Genomic DNA, 17,863 nt, shown 5'->3' on the forward strand with positions numbered 1-17,863 from the left:
AGGCGGAGAGTGTCGTCCCTGATTAGCCTGTGCGGACTGCAAAGTATAGGTGTGTTTATCGCTAAACTTTGGTTTATTATTTTATAATATTTGAATCAGCATTTTAATATCACAAATGTTTTACAAATATTATTCCGTTGTATTAGAACCAATTCATGTAAGTAGTATTATATGATATATAAGATGTAAACTAAGTAATACTAAAGCGGCTTTTGAGTATAGTGTCGACATTGAAAGTTATAATGTCGTCCCTCAAAAAAACACATTAAGGAACGACTGAAGTACGCGTTATAATGTTTTCCTCCTCTCAAAAAAAAACTTTCCATGAACATCAAAATTCCGAGCTGTTTCCCCATTAAACCTTATAAAGGAAACAGTTCGACTTTGCCGAAAAACAACAACAACAAAACACAACAATAACAACGAATCATTATAAAAAGCGTATGACAATATAATCAACAACATTTATTTAAAAATCCACAAAAAAGAAACCGACTGCCCTGGGCATTGCCAGCACTTGATGGCGTACCATATCGAGACCGCGGTCACGACGAGTACAAAGGTGGAGGGTCTTTTTCCGTTCACGCAGTATGCCTTCGCCGTTCAGGCCTTTAACGCAAAAGGGGCCGGGCCTCACTCGCAATCAGTCATGACAAGGACTCTCGAAGACGGTACGGACGTTTTGTTACATTTTATTAATTAATTTTGATAATACTTTTTCAATGTATACATTCATGCTAATGTTTAACATTTAGAATCTTCATTTAAGGTATGATTTGTTTCATCGCGTGTAAGTTTTAATCGGAAATGGACTTTCTCGTTGACTTGTGTTGAACGCGACATTTTTTTCTTGCAGCAATATTAAACAGGATTTGTAGTAGATTGCTAGGCTTGTTCATAAGCATTCGATGAAAAAATGATACCTTTATTTGTGTACAGTTCCAACTAGCATCCCGGATGTTGAGATATCCCACGATTCAGCAACCAGTTTTCGGGTCAAATGGTCTGAACTGCCGGAGGATCAACGGATGGGTGTCATCACAAGATACAAGCTGTGCTATGGCGTCAAAGAAAAAATGATGACAGTCAAAATATTTCCATCCAATACTTACGAATATCTTGTAACAGGTAAATTAAGAAGCTATGTTGAGTGCAACACGATGAGCTTTTATGATCATCTGTAGGCCGCCGTGTCTTGCGCGTCGTGTTTTGTAGACGTGTTCCTCGCTAATTCGCTAAATGTCACATTTCTTGCAAAATTCTTGCATTTCTTCGCGAAACTCACTTAAAAAGTTGATCGAAAGATAGCTTTGTCGTTGTATGTGGTGTCGAAAGTAGGTCACAATGTCAGATCGACTAAAAAGCTTGATAACATTCCCTTTTTCACATTTGTTTTTCAGTCTTAATAAAACTATGTGGAACACTTTCACCCCTGGATATCTTGGCCAAGTAAGAAATCGCGTAAAATGGTGTAAACAGTCAGGTCCGTAGGTCAAATTGAAAAGCTAGCAGCTGTTTAAGATGCGAACAAATAATTTATCTGTTGAATCGGAAACTGTTTTAAAGTGGGATCAGCTACCATGTTTTTTAAGATAAATTGAAGAATCAGCTTGTTTAATCTACAGTTCATATGTATAACCTTATCTTCATAAAACGTGGTCAGGACACTGGTCTCAATAATGTCTCGGACAAGTTCTTAACTGGGTGATTTGGGTTCAAACGCGAAGCCAACGCGTCTACTTGAATGAAATACTGCTTTCACTCTAGAGATCACATTGAAACACATTGATCAGACCCAATTGTCATCAAACTGGGTAAGGGTTGTTTCACTTTGATTAATTGGAACATTTGTAACTTCATATACCATTAATAATAACTGCATGGACAAAATTATTTATGGATACAATGTTATCTTTGTTTCTAATAAGTGGGTGTATGTAACTATTAACTAGTATGCGTTTTACATGTCGATCGATGTTCACGAATTAAAATTTATTTCAACCAAATTTTTTATCACGTGGGCCTTAGTGCGAACAAACGTTTTTCAGGACTTGAGCCCGACCACGAGTATTCCATTCTGGTTCTTGCCGGAACCTCGGCAGGGTTTCCGGAAGTCGGCGAGAACTGCATGCCGGTATACGAGCATGCATGGAAATCATACAGGACTGCTAAATCAATAAGATATGGTGAGTTGGTAATATTGTACAATATCATGGCTAACTACCAGGCAACCGCGATGAGAAAGGGTATTAACTGAATGTCCTTCGTATTCCCATTTGAACGACCGAATATCCGTCTATAACATGTTTGCGTCTGCTCCAGAGATTCTATGCCATTCGAAGAAGCGTTTAATTGTTACGGAAATTGAGACACTGTGCAACAGACAAAGAATTTCAAACTAGCACAATTCCACACTTAAAGTTCAACTTTTTTAAGAACGAAATTGAGACACTGTGCAAAAAAACAGCAACAACAAATAAAAAAGACCTTTCGAATTAGAACACGATCAAACTTTAAGTTAAAATCATTAAACAGGAAATTGAGACAACGTGCAAATGAAGGCCTTTCAAATCGCCACAAGGTCACACTTAAAATTTATCTTTACGGATCACCGTATCTCATACTTTTGAGTAATTTCCATTAAACGCGGCTCAAATATTGTGCTCATTTAGTCCATCAATAGGGACATAGCCAGTCAGGTAACTCAATGTCAAGGTCGCATTGAGTTGATTACTTGAAGGCCTACGCCAGTTAGGCCAAATCAGTGTCATGGTAACGCTTGAATGTGGAATTATTTAGTGTGTTTTATTTATTCACAATTAACTACACACTTGAATTTTACGAATAAAAATATGCATATTTCTGCAATTGGTAAGTAATTTCAATTATACTCGTTTGTATTGTGGAAGTAATTCCTATCCAGCAGTACTGTTTACATTTATATCAAATTGAATGCACGTCACTGTTTTATTTCTGTTCGCCTGAATTTTGTTTACATAATCTTTAACTATTTCTTTTTCTTTAGAATCCTCGGACATTGTCCTTAAAGTTGATGCCGTAAACTCGAGTGCCGTGCAACTGAGCTGGTCGCAAGTTAACGTCTCCGGCATGGCGGGCTACCGTGTAGTCGTGCAGCCGTTGATTAACGTGGGTCCGGTGCAGGAGTTCACCCTTCTGTTGGAGACCCGCGACGTTCTCGTGAACGGTTTAGGTAACGATTAATGTTGATCTTTCTTGGCGACGCGTTTTTTTTTTATCGAAGCACACTTATTCTTCGATAAAAACATTTGAAATTCACTCAGTTGCAAGAAAAAACATAAGTTAAAAAACCACTCTCAACGGAAAAACACTTTAACTTTTTCCTCACAAGTGTTATTCCTCTTTTCGTGAGTTTTATCTTCAAGCGCATTTTCTAATTTACGTATTTCACGCTAAAGACATGTGGCATTATCTCAATATACTGCATACATAAACTAAGTGCTGGTTTGATTTTTGCCAAAATTAGTGTCGACTGTTTGTCGAACGAAAGGAGTGAATGGCAACTTTTGTTTAATACAGTACAAGTATGCATGTTTTTGCTTTTTGTAATAAGCATTCGAAAAAAAATACCAGCTTTTACCAATATAATCTTTATCTCTATCAGTTGACCGAGAGTTTTACCAGATCGATTTCGACGTGCGCAGTTCCAGCAACGAGGTAATGGACCACGTAGTCGCTTGGCACCAGGCAATAGCCCCCGGGGACACGCCAGACCCCCCTCCGCCCATCATTCGCGACCCCTTCTCCTCCTCCGACACCACTATCGACCTGTTCTGGGATATTCCCATGACAACCATGAGCATCACGAGATATACGATCCGTTATGAACATCAGGGGTCGCTCGATCCTCCAATTGAGATAACAACGTTTGTAACATTTGCTTTAGTAATTCTATGTTTGTTTCCATAATATATGTTTTCATTTTGTTGATGTTTTAATGTTATTGTTATCTAAACGACCATTGTCATTTGAATAGAAATATAAATTGAAACATAATTAAAAGTGACAAAATGTTTAAAAGTTCAGACAGAACTGATTAATTTCTTTCTGTTCAAGGATTAAACGGTTTCAACCATGTCATGTAAAGACTTCTTTGGTTATGGATATGTTTCAATGCAATTTCATGAGATACAAGCATTATTCATTTATATACCCACGTTCATAACATAATCCTTAATAAATGACATCGTTTATTTCAGTAAAGGCACGTCAATAACTCTCCGGAGCCTACAGCCGTTCACGTGGTACGTCATTTCCGCGCGTTCTCATACTAACACGACCAGCGGGCCGTTCAGCAAACCTATGATAGTCCAGACCATGGAAGGGGGTACGTCCATAACGGGATCATTTTCGGCGGGCAACCCATGGCCTTTAAAAATTGTTGTTGGCTATTTAAGAAATAGATAACGTCACTGGGGGCCCTATGGCAGAATAGTGACCAGCGAGGCAGCCCCAAATAGTATATGGACCGAAGCCGAAGGCTACTATCCAAATACAATTTGGAGCTGCCTAAGTATATAAAGAAATATCTTTGCATTGTAAAACTTGTAAATAAACTCTGATAAACACGCTTGTAAAACTTGCACAAATGTTACAAAATAACTAACATTCTAGCGCGCACTATTAGATGCGCGCGCATCTAGTCAGCAGGCGCTATTCTGAATAGCGCCCGCTGACTAGACGCGCGCATCTTTACCGGGTACTTTTCAAAATAACAGACCTGTGTAGTTTATATACGCAAAGAAGAAACAAATTTATGTGAGGTGTAATATTAGATATTAGAGCAGAAGCGTATGTTGTTTAAATGTATATTATAACCATGATATCGACAAACACAATAACTACTGTCAAAGCTTAATTCATGATAATAAAAATAAATGTTACCGTGTTCGTACATTACGCATTGTGATGTTATACTGTGCTTTCTATAACATATTTTTTCATTATTATAAGTCAGTAAGTTGAAACATAATCCTTCTTCGGTTCGTCTTCCTTTAAATACCATTCAGTTTTGGCCTTATTATTTTGTTTCAATACTTATATTTACCAAAACTTGATTGTACTTTTGATTGTCTCTGGCTTAAAATTGTAAGTTGGTATTAATTAATTGGGATTTTTCAAAGCGTAGGCCGTGTTTTATGTTTGCGTCACGTTCCCATCCTCGGATTGTATAGCAGTTTTAATTTGAAAAAGTGTCGTATAATGCATTTACAATTCAAATAAAACTTCTAATAAAGATGGAGCCGCTTATTCCAGGAGGCTTTTTTGAAGCAATCATGATATGTTCAATAATATTGGGGCTTATATCTGATGGACTCAACTGATGGGTTCACCAAAGCAAGGGAGGCTCTAAGGAAATGTGCACTGTATACTCTGAACTGGTATTCATTGCATTAATTATAATTATTTGCAATTATTTAAACGCAGTTTTTGTGACCAGAAATACAAAAGAAAGTATTGAGATTGTGCAATCGTTTTATGAATAGCCATTTAATAATATCTTATAATGTCGAATTATAGAGCATGCATTTAACGTGATTTTAGAAAAAAACACACTATCAAATACAAATAGTTTTAGGTGTTATCGATGTGTTTAAAAAAATACCATTGGAAAAGTAATTTTTAAGTATGCATATTTTTTAAATTCATTTATTACAAATACAGATGTGATAGCAACATTGAATTAAAAAGCAGCAACGCATAAATGAGAAACGCATTCAGAAAGAAGTAACATACGGTAAACGCGATAAACGCTTTTAGGATGATTATACTAGTTTTATGTGAATATAGCAGTAATTGAAATCCACTAAAAATAATTAAAATGGCAAATATGTTCCCCCAGTAAATAGATCAAAAGACATTGACCAATCGTTTTACTGAAAATACTGAATGAAAATTAACATGTTCATAAACATGCAAACGGTTTTATTTCAGTTCCTTCGCCGCCTGAAAACGTATTAGCAGAGAATGTGTCACCCGGTAAGATAAAACTTCAGTGGGGACCACCGAGGGAACAGAATGGCATTATTACCTTCTACATCATCTATTACACTGGAAATCCAGTACAAGGCATGAAATGGTCATCGATACAGCAAAACGGTATTGGATATCCAAAAAATGTTTTTCCTACTTCAGAGTTTAATTATCCAGAAAAGTTTTAAGTTATACATAACTTATGCACATAACATTATGATGAGTGAGTGTATATGCTATATACGTAATAAAAAGATGTTTGATTTAATATGATATGTGCTTAAGATAAGAATGCAACACTTTGTATACTATGTGCTAAGCATAAAGATGAGTGTGTGTATTAAGAAATTAGTTGCAAAAATCTGCGTTGTATAATTTCTAAACAAGCCATTCCGGTAACCAAATACTGATTATGCATTGTCAGATAATCCGGTTTTGATGAGTACGAATACTTGTATTTTTTTCAATTATAAATTAAAGGGTCGGGATATATCTTTAGGATCGTACATATGTAAGGTATACAGTATATGCACTTCGATCATGTCCCTACTTCGAATAATTCCATAAATATTAAGAAAACCAATACACATTGATGTATTGCCTTAAACGACATATTATGCGTTTCTTTGTGCTCGGACACAAATCAATCTTATTGTACTTGTTATTAAGCTACCACTACTTCGGTCGTGTTGGAGGACCTTACCAGCCAAGTGTATTACTTTAAACTCGGGGCCTGCACTAACGCCGGCGAGGGCCAAAAAACTCAGGTGTTCAGCATAACCGTTAAAACACACCCCTGTGACACGTGCGCAGAATGTCCTCTCAGCGGACAGTGTCAGACATCTGGGAGTAAGTTGTAGTTTGTCTATTATATGTGTCTTGTTCTGAAAAAAACTGGGCTAAATGCATGTGCGTAAAGTGTCGTCCCAGATTAGCCTGTGCAGTCCGCACAGGCTAATCAGGGACGACACTTTCCGCTTAAACTAGATTTTCGATAAAAAGGGACTTCCTTTAAACGAAAAATACCAATAAAGCGGAAAGTGTCGTCCCTGATTATCCTGTGCGGACTGCACAGGCTAATCTGGGACGACACTTTACACACATACATCAAGCTCGAATTTCTCAGAACAAGACACATATCTATATCGCGAACTCGAAATATGGGGCTTAATTAATGTACTTAAAGTGTGGTTACAAATTAACTTATGCATTTTAAGTTTAAAGGAAGTCTCTTCTTAGAAAAAAAACCAGTTTAGACGAAAAGTGTCGTCCCGGATTTGCTTGTTCGGACTGCATAGGATAATCTGGAACAACACTTTGTGAACATGCATAAAGCCCAAGTTTCTAAGAATGCGGCTCAGATGCAATATCTTGAAATGTACATAGAATCTTAGTATGTAACTTGGCTTGCGTAGTAAAATAGGTATGGGGATTATGAATAACTTCACTACTTCGCATGTCGAATGTAAATAGACTGTTTATATAGACTGTTTATATAAATAGTATTATACAATTTATATATATATAAATATATATATGCATTTCTATCTATGGATGTACTCAATTGACATTGGATTTTATTATCAAGCATGTGTTTGTTTCTTCGTGCTTTTTACATGGAAAGGGTCCATGTAATTCACATACCCTATTACACAAGTGTTCTGATAAAGGGTAATATAAAGGTAATGCATAATTTTTATTGTTATGCGTTCTTAACGCGACCGGTAGGTGACTATAGCTCGTGCAAACACTATCAAAGCCTTGGTTTATCATGCCTTTGATATTGCAATGGTCATTAGCATCTACACACAATGGGATAAGGCTGTATAAATACATGTATGACTATGTTTTAATGGACGTTTTATTTGCATGTAGACGAACGTCGTTTTACGATCTTACATTTATATTTGTATTATATCTAAACGATCGACACAGTATAAAATAGTCTAGACTGTTTTCATAAAATCTTATTCATGATTATTTGTGGTCAGACATTATTTTGTTTTATTATATTTTTCTTTGTAGCTGAGTGTGTTCGTATCAAATATTTGAAAATGCTTGTTATTGATTTTCCTCTATAAAACATATTTCATTAAAATGTAATAATCACGAGGCGCGATAGGTCACAAGAACTTTTCTATCGGAAAAGCTCATATGCCCACTATTTTCCCAGTATTTAATATACATCCGTAAAGCATTAACGCGTATTAAACTTATGTGTTCTTTGATTGGTTCATTTTTAGGAAAAGACGAAAACAATGACGACTTCCGCCAGAAGCTCGGTATTCTGATTGGCTGCGGCGTGGGACTCATTTGTATCATCGTCTGCGTCACATTTGTCATCTACAAACACAGGTATTGTTGTGGCATTTTAGATTTTTTGTTTCATCCATCGCATGCAATTACGGTATTTAAAGCTTTTCTAGATCTTATATGCTAGCGATTAAATAAATTACCGTTACCTTCTTTGGGCTGTTTTATGTTCCGAGCTACTGATCTCAAAATAAAATAATATAATGAAACGAATAACTTTCATTAAGGAGATTTAAAAACCATATGATTGCGTATATACAAGAAAGAACATGAACACAATAAATCACATATAATTATTATAGTCTGTATCATTTATGCTTGTGGTTTGTATTCCAACCAAAAAAAAACAAGCCATGTAAACGTGTATACATTATGTTAAACCTACGTGTTCTTTAACGTTATGTCCCATTTTTACAATTTGTAAGTTGTCCGTTATATCGCTTATTAACAAACACATGCGTCGCTTAAGTGTTGTATTTTTAAAGTCATTTAGTATTTTCGGAACACATAAACGAGAAATAACCATGTACACGTTTGTGTGCTTAAAAGAAATACGCGTGTCATTTACAGGCATTTAAGTCGACTGTATGCCCAAAGAGCGGATGCGAAAAGCCTCACAAGTCAGGTAATTGTACCAACGGCGGTGCGTTTTTCAAGACACGCAGCAGCCCATTCTCCTATGCTAGAACGGATGCTGGCTGATATAGACGTCGAATCACAGGTAACAGTGAAACATGTAGCCATGTGGCCAATAGAGACTCTATTCAAATGCGTTCTTGCTCATTTTAATCATCACAGTGACATGGGTTAAATATACTATTTGAATAGCTTACTCAATGAGTATCATTGATTCATCATAACAGCATATGTTAAAGATGTTATTAAAAACCTGAAACTTCTGGAACTGCTTGTCAGTAACAAAATCTATATTTACGCATTAGCACATTCGATATTATTCGCTTCCGTGCAAGAGATTTTTTAATGATTTAAACTTAACTATTTTACATATTTCAACAATTTGTAAAATATTGTGTGTGCATTTGCCGGTCGGGCCTACAACCAAAGCAAAACCATAAGCCCGAACAGGTTTCAATCGGCCAACATTGTATTGTGCATCAATAAACAAACACCCTGCGTTCAGAATTGTGAAAGATGGCACATAAAAATAACAAGATACTTGGCATTCTATTGCAAATTTATCTAAGGCGAGCGAACAGCAAATAAATAACGTATTTTGTCCATATGTGAATATAACTTCTGCCAAACAAAGTAAATGCTTTATATATTGCCAATTATAATCTCGTAATGCAATCATCTGACCCAGTGTGTGCCCTTGACTTACAAAAACAACTACTCATGACATAAGCCTATTGCTAGCTTCTACTGTCACTCATAAATGGCAAATTAAGGGCAGAGTATATAGGTTTTGAACCAGTTCAGTTTGTTGCGACCAAACCACGATTTTGTTTCTTTTAAGATGTTGCAAAATCTGCCACTTTACAACGTTTAATATAAAAATCATTCTTAAAGCAAAATCCATTATAGAATCATACATTAGTGAGAATAAATAAGCATAACAGCTAGCTTTAAAGGCATCTGCTCTAAAGATTGTTTGTCTATGCAGCGATGAACAATACGTCAATAAATGTTAAATGTGTAAATACACAAGTCGGTTTGTAACATATCAAGCGACTTTAATGGGAGGCATTATTTTGAGAATAATGCACAGTAAATGATTAATGTGTTGTAGATTGCATTGTGCTATGTTTGAACGAATACTTTAAATGTTGTTTTAAATTATCAACCATAACACTCCTCGAATATTCCCCTGAGCAGATATCTGATAATTCCTGCTCGGTAACTATATCAGTTATTCCATCATTCATTTACTTATGAATGTTTGTGTAATCGATATAATTTCATATAATCACAGGCGACCGAACAGGTCAGAATAACACATACGTTTTGAACCTTTTTGAAATATTATCCTTTTAACAAATCATAAATAATGAGCCAGTGTTTGTGCTTGAATATTGTCATTGATGTTTTTTATTAACTACTAATGAAGTTTGCAAATGTTCGAAATTTCACTCGTGGATGACAACAGAACGGAATAATATGTTTTTTTTCTATTTTTGAAGCTGTTATAACTACACGCCTTTACTCAACAATCATAGCCAACCTACAACAGCAAGGATCGTCAGCTTATTAAATAGTAAAGTCACAAGGGATTTTTAGGATTAGTAATTTTTCGACCTTGTCGTGTTTGTGTGCTTCATGTTTTTTATTTACTTTATAAAACCAACCCTATTGCCAATCGTCGATAATTTGAAACAATTCGGGAACAAATCAGCCACAGTTGCCGCTGAGCGTAATAAATCTGCAAGCACAAATAGTTGCAGCCGATTGATTTTGGCCAACTTGAGCACTTTTTAAATTTTAGTTTAGTTTAACACATGACCAAACAGCTTAATGCTGATATGTCGTCAAAATTTGCTGAACCAAAATGAAAATAAAATGAAAATCATATACTGGACACAATTAAACCTGTTGACGCAAAAGCAACAATTCAAATACACTGGCTTTAATGGTATTTTACCACTTTGATTTGCAGAGCATCCGAAAAAAATCGTATCAATGTATTTTGGCATCATTTTGATTTTTTTAGCATTGGGTTTACGATCTCCCAAGTTCTATAGGCTCGATCTGAATTTATGACGTCTCGTGCGTCCAGCATGGACGTTTTTTTCGCATACTGTTATTACATCGTGAATTTTCTCTTAACAAGCAACTTGTTGAATACATTCACATTAAGATATTTATTTTGCTAAACATGCACATAGATTGATTCTTCGTCTATACACATTTCTTCATTCCCGTCTAGGAAAACGCATCTAGAAAGACCCTATTGGAAGGTTCCAGCGATACGAACGTCAACACGGGTACGTTATCGTCGACAGCGAATTCGATAGAGGTCTCTCCTGTGAGCATTGACTGCTTCAGTATGTACCCAGATGACATTACAGACACGGATGATGTGCAATGTATGCACGAGGACATGCATCTTCGCTCCGAAAGTCTGGCATAACAACGTCAAGACTGGTGATATTCAACATATATCTTGAATCTTTTGTAAAGCGGGCATGCATTCTGCACCGGACTGTCAGTTGTTATTCATGTTGTTATGAACACATTTGACAGAACGTACTAAACACGGGTTTCTTCCATTAAAGACTGTTTGTTAATAGTCAATACTAATATAAGTTAACTACCTCAACAAAATTTCACACAGGGACAAAGCCTTAAGTGTGCTCTTTGGCGATCAATCACCGCATGGGGTCTCCTGGAAACAAAAACCGATGCTGATAAAGATGAATGCCTTCTGGTTATTGGTTTCCAGATGGCTTCAGTAGTTGACGTGCCATATGTCAGGTATTTGGGTGGCCTCATTTGTGGATGTTTGTTATCAGGGAAATTCTGACAGTTCGGGTTTTATTAATAGTATTAATGGATATGTATAACGCGTAGTTGTATTTAATGTAGTAAAATATTTTAATTGTATTTCCTTGTTTATTGTTCTTATTCTTGCCTGTTTATGATACATTTTTAAACATTAATGTATATTTTTGGCAGATCTGGAATGAGGGATATCTCATTTCACAACCGTACATTTTGCACTGTTGCACATTCATTTTATAAAGTAATGTTCAATTGTCCAAAACAAGATACATTGATGTCAGTTGAATATAGTAAGCAAAGTAGTATAGAAGTTGTAATAGCATTTATTTCTTACTTACAATAACCTCAAAATGTATTAAATTGATTATTACTCGTATAAATATTTTCATGGTCAAAAAAGCAAAATAAATGTTTGTTTATTTTCAAATTAATGTGTCACGTGTTTGCTCTGATATGGTGAAGCATTGTTTATCTAACATAATTAAAGTACTGTGTTTGATGTGTCAAATGTTATCGATATATATAATTGAACTTCTTGTAAACTAAAAATAACCATTTGAAATAGTATGAACTATTTATCATAATGGGGCCTCACATTTTATTTGTATCATTTATTTTTCTTTATAAAATGGTGTTACACCATTTTAGTGATCTTCATGTTTTTTTAATCATCAAAATAATCGACCTTCAGGCGCCTGATAAGAAACATAATGTTTAACTGCAGTTTTGAAACGTGAATTTTCTCTGGATGCAGGCCCAACTTGTAAATTGTATTTATCTTACATCATAATCGACCTTTAATTTCTTCCAGTTTAATTATTTTGACCCTTTCCCACTCAGAGCCAAAGTGAAAATGGCTATATGCAAACAGCATAAACCCAGAACTGTTTGCTGCTCATCAGTATCTAAGGTTTGGAGATGAAGCCTTAAAAAACCTTGAATCTAGAAAGAAAGGTCTTAAATGAAATATAACTTTCTAAGGGACTACACATTCTTGAAAATACGTATCTAAGTGGTAAAGGGTTAATGCGCTTGTTTTGTAAATACTTTTATGCTAACTCGCACTCATCCAAACGCACTCGCCTAATAGTCTCAATGCAGTCTCCACATACAGTTACTTACCTGATAATACACGTGTGCTGCTTTAACAATTTACCTCACACTTGGACCATATGTACCATATCTGCATGGAGGTTAGATTCTTTGACATGTTGCATTATCTTTCCCTCTCTAGATATAAGTTGTACGTTTTGTTTTCAATATATTTTTCGTGTTTTGTACCATCATCAGGTTTCTTAATTGTGTTCAGTTCCTTCTATCACACAGCTATAAAGGCACGGGATGCCCTTAAGGCCCAGCATCTTCAAGTTTATTAAGTTATCAAAAACAATTTAAGGAAAATACATAGTTACAGGAAAATGTAAATCGCTCTGAACGAGTTCTCTTGACAAGATCTTTTGAAATTAACTATATGAACTTCGTTCTGGGAGCACTGGACTTTATGCATGTTCTCTTAAAGTGTCATTCAAAATGAGCCTGTGCAGTCGGTACTTGTTAATCAGATATGGCAGTTAACGCTTTAATTGCAATTTTCGTTCAAAGGAGGTCTTTTCTTAACGAAATCTTTTGGCGGATAGTGTCGTCCCTGATTGGCCTTTTAGGACTGCACAGGCTTACTTGCAATAACACGCACATGCTTTAAATCCAGTTTTGCCAGAATGAGCCTATTAAAGCGGGTATATACGATTTTTATATGTGCTGAATTGTAAAATATTGATACAAATATGTTATAATAACACACAATATGCAAGAAAAATGATACATTTAAGACGAATTTCATAAAATACAGCAAATACAAATTAGCGCCCCGAGCCGGTTGTGACGAAGATAATTCGTAATTATTTTCCTACAATAACCGATGCATTCGTCTTTTTAGTAAGTGTTCGTGTGTCGTATGAATCGATATAGCTGCAGGAATTTCAAATGAACCGTTAAACTTAATTTAGATTCACATCGTACATGCATGATATACATGCTGGCGAATTCGGCTGTACAGCCTTTTTCGATTTCAGAATTAAATATCTGGCTTATTAAGCATTTTTCGACACATGTTCTTCTTTACTTTTATTTTAGTTTATATTGAAATATATGTATAACAAGTTTTTTACACATTTTATATTTATTAACAAATATTTGACAAGATCGTATATACCCGCTTTAAGACCATTATCTGTCAATACCTAGCTAGTGTAGTATTTTACAAACATGCTTTATAAAGCTCGGCACTGACGCAAATACTGGTGACGAATCGAACTAAAAGGATGCATCCAATCATTATTTAAAAAAAATATGGCACACTTTAATTAAAAATAATGTACAGTTATCTCATCAATTTTATATTAGCTCGGAACTTCATTACTTAAATATTTTAATGTTATTATTACCTCTTTATTCAGGTCATTGTTTTCATCATATGTTTCAAAACAATTGTGCTAGATGTAAATACCTCAAATATTGTAAGTGTTTTGTTTATATTTAATTCAAGTTATACAATTGTATTACATGCCCATTTTCATATGTCTGTGTTGTGTTGCCTTTAAGTGTTTCAATCGTAACTTGATGTATTAAATATACGTTTGTGTCTAAAGTTGAAATTATTATGTTGCTATAATGCACATGTATTTTGTTTTCTTTGATACAGTTGATAAATAATTGTTCTTGTTGCCTGTAAACAAATCTATTTAGTCAGTTAAAATGTATGCATGTACAAACATTGTATGGTTCAAATAATCGTTTAATAGATTTTATCGGATTTAACTATATAAGTGAGCAACTTTACGTCACTTAAAGCATTTATATGTTATGTATGTCGATTACTGCAATTACCTCAAGATGACTGCTCGCAGGATAAATTAGCCGAGTCGTGCGAAAACTGGTTTTAGGACATATCCGAACAGTGTAACTTCGTGACTCTGAATTCGCATACTTTGATGAGAAGTCATAATATTCGCTAAAAAGACCACGAAGACTTGCGTGACTTTTAAGCGGACAGGTTAGCTCCTCAACAGAATGTGGGAATGCAAATGCGCATTTGTCTTAAGACCCATTTTAGTACAATGCGGTTCTAATCAAACACGTTTGATGGTGTTATCTGTAGTGATTTTACGCAGCGTTAAAATAGTAGAAGATTTAGACAAACCTGTTGACCTCGATAGATAAGAATTTTGAGTTTCAGCATTGTTGCAACCCTCGTTATTATTTTCATACATCTTGTATAAATATATTGCAACTTAAGTCATGGCATTAAAACGCAGTCCTCAGGAATATTTTTTTGGGTAGATACCTGGCCAGGTTTCGTTTGCTTCACAAAACCTCAGGGTTCAAATGTAAATCTTGAATAACCTTGTTTAATTAATAGTGCGGGGCACTTTTTGTACTACCCAATATACCGCTTGTCACAGTACAGAAGGTGATTTTGGTTTAACCATATACCATAGCATATAATTGCCTCACAACCACTGCAAATTTGGCTAAATATATTTGACTTTGTCCGGCGCTTGGTACAACAGGCCCGATTGCTAACTTATGGTCAAGGTATAATACTAATTGATGTTAAAATGTAAGACATACTTTTACAGCTGTATAATAGAAGCGGTATATGCGGATATAACTTCAACTATTGTTATAGCTATAGTATTGCAGTTTTTTCGTTCCTTCTTTATTTAAACATTTATGTGATTACTTATACTTTTAAAAGGTTTCGCATATGTTTATTACGGTATCATACTTTTTCTACATTATCCTATGTAAATGGTTTTGAAAGGGTTTGAACGAATATGCTATTGAACTGAAAGTGTTGTATCTAACGTTTCAAATTAACACAATGAAAGGTAACTTGTAAATGTATGTCGATTTATGTATAATGTTCTACGTGTGATAACTTATGTTTGATCTATTATCCATCGGTCATATACATAATGAATCACTGATTGATTGTTTTGTCTTAAGAAATGTTGCTACTAAAAGAATACAATTAAATATTAGGCTTCTACTCTAATGTGTTGCACATTTTTTTCTGTGCAAAACTTTCAGCTTGAACAAATGAATTGAAACTAAAATAAACAGAGTACCATGGCGACGAGCAGTTCTTGTTTTGGTCATGGTTCACCAATTCATTTTAAGAAAGATATATAGTTGGATTTCAGCGATATTTAAGAGTAAGAATAATGTGTCTCTCTTTTTCAAATAAAGTTATATTTACAATAAGCCAACCCATAAATAAATGTCTTCTTTAAGTAGATTGCGCTATTGCATTCTTCAGTTACAATGCCTTAGATGCACAAGGATAATATGTAAGATATTTTTTACAAAAAGAAAAACGCTCATTTCACTGACAGCTCTTTAAGCAAAGGCAGTTGTGCATATGAAAATATAAGTGTACATTGTAACATTTACAATCGCACCATACAAAGTTTATCCGTTTATTGTTGTACTCGTTTGTTGTAGAATGTGTGTTTGCTGTAATAAAGGCTTACAAAATAATCAGGTATTGTTATATTCAAGGCTAGGTAAACAGTATTCGAAAATCAGCAGAATTACTTTTCCAAAAAGAAAAGTTAGAAAAACCAATAACAAAAGATATGTTTCACGTTAAAAGCATTATATATTCACAGTCACATATTTGCAATATTTAAGCAAAACCTCAAGTTTTAACAATTACACTGTTTAACACGTGTTTCAAATACATTTTTTTTTAATAAGATATGTGAGAGTTTTTCATTATCTTCTTTGTTATAACCTCCACGGGGTAGAAGCGATAAATACTTTTCGATAAAATGTTGTTTTGCAGGGCTACATTAGAACGTGCAAAAGTGCGTTATCATTGCGTAAATTTTATCATTTATAAGACAAATAAGTTGTTATTGTATCCCTTTTGTCACTCGACACACACAAATACACACACACACGCACGCACGCACGCACACACGCACGCACGCACGCACTAACACACACACACACACACACACACACACACACACACACACACACACACACACACACACACACACACACACACACACACACACACACACACACACACACACACACACACACACACACACACACACACACACACACACACACACACACACACACACACACACACACACACACACACACACACACACACACACACACACACACACACACACACACACACACACACACACACACACACACACACACACACACACACACACACACACACACACCACACACACACACACACACACACACACACACACACACACACACACACACACACACACACACACACACACACACACACACACACACACACACACACACACACACACACACACACACACACACACACACACACACACACACACACACACACACACGTAGAACATAGAAAACTGTGTTATATAAAGGAACAAGATTTTCCTTTAATGGACCTAAAGTCTAGTTGTCTCACCAGCCCACATATATGATTTTGCAACATAACATCAGCGTAAATATTAAATACAATCACAAGTTGATTCATGTACAATTTCATTAATATATCAATTCAAATATATCACAGAACAATATCGGAATAGCCACCGTGTTTCTATGTCTACTGTAATCATGTTATCACTGAAAATAATTGAGTGTAGGTAATAATAGGACTCACTTAATTATAAATTAATTACTAAATACAAAGCATGTTGAAAAATCAGGAAAGCGACCGTTACCGATAAGCTGATAATTTTATAAGTAAATATGTTGCAGACGTGTTGATTCGAATTGCGACGTTATAATTATCTCGCGATGAAGTTCCACATGGTATGTGAAATATGTGAAATACAAGATGAATACCGGAGCAAGAATTCTAAAAAGTTTGATTAACTACACAATGGAAGTAAACAGAGCTTAAAATAAAGTCTCATATTTCCACAAGTAAACAACAACAACAACAACAACATTTATTCAGCAGTAAAGCTTATACAAGCTCATAGCCTACATTATATATGCATTATACAATTTATAAGTAATGGTAGAAGATAGGAACTGG

At 35.1% G+C, this 17,863-nt stretch overlaps 1 protein-coding gene across 3 annotated transcripts in view; it reads left to right on the forward strand.

The window, feature by feature from the left end:
• The window catches only part of LOC127877489 (protogenin-like), a 323,646-nt gene that overhangs the window by 23,200 nt on the left and 282,583 nt on the right, over nucleotides 1-17,863 (forward strand). The window contains exons 10-20 of one of the 3 annotated variants that reach the window (XM_052423423.1): nucleotides 489-671; nucleotides 940-1,128; nucleotides 2,049-2,186; nucleotides 3,026-3,211; nucleotides 3,644-3,905; nucleotides 4,239-4,366; nucleotides 5,974-6,138; nucleotides 6,682-6,861; nucleotides 8,256-8,367; nucleotides 8,896-9,046; nucleotides 11,210-11,918. The exons of the other annotated variants lie outside the window; for them this stretch is intronic. Of the exons in view, the coding sequence (XP_052279383.1) occupies nucleotides 489-671; nucleotides 940-1,128; nucleotides 2,049-2,186; nucleotides 3,026-3,211; nucleotides 3,644-3,905; nucleotides 4,239-4,366; nucleotides 5,974-6,138; nucleotides 6,682-6,861; nucleotides 8,256-8,367; nucleotides 8,896-9,046; nucleotides 11,210-11,413 (1,898 nt within the window). The 3' untranslated portion in view covers nucleotides 11,414-11,918. Of the gene's footprint in view, nucleotides 1-488; nucleotides 672-939; nucleotides 1,129-2,048; nucleotides 2,187-3,025; nucleotides 3,212-3,643; nucleotides 3,906-4,238; nucleotides 4,367-5,973; nucleotides 6,139-6,681; nucleotides 6,862-8,255; nucleotides 8,368-8,895; nucleotides 9,047-11,209; nucleotides 11,919-17,863 lie in introns of those variants that run through there. 3 annotated transcript variants of the gene reach the window in all.

Source organism: Dreissena polymorpha, chromosome 4, assembly GCF_020536995.1.
Source record: "Dreissena polymorpha isolate Duluth1 chromosome 4, UMN_Dpol_1.0, whole genome shotgun sequence".
Taxonomy (NCBI): Eukaryota; Metazoa; Mollusca; class Bivalvia; order Myida; family Dreissenidae; genus Dreissena; species Dreissena polymorpha.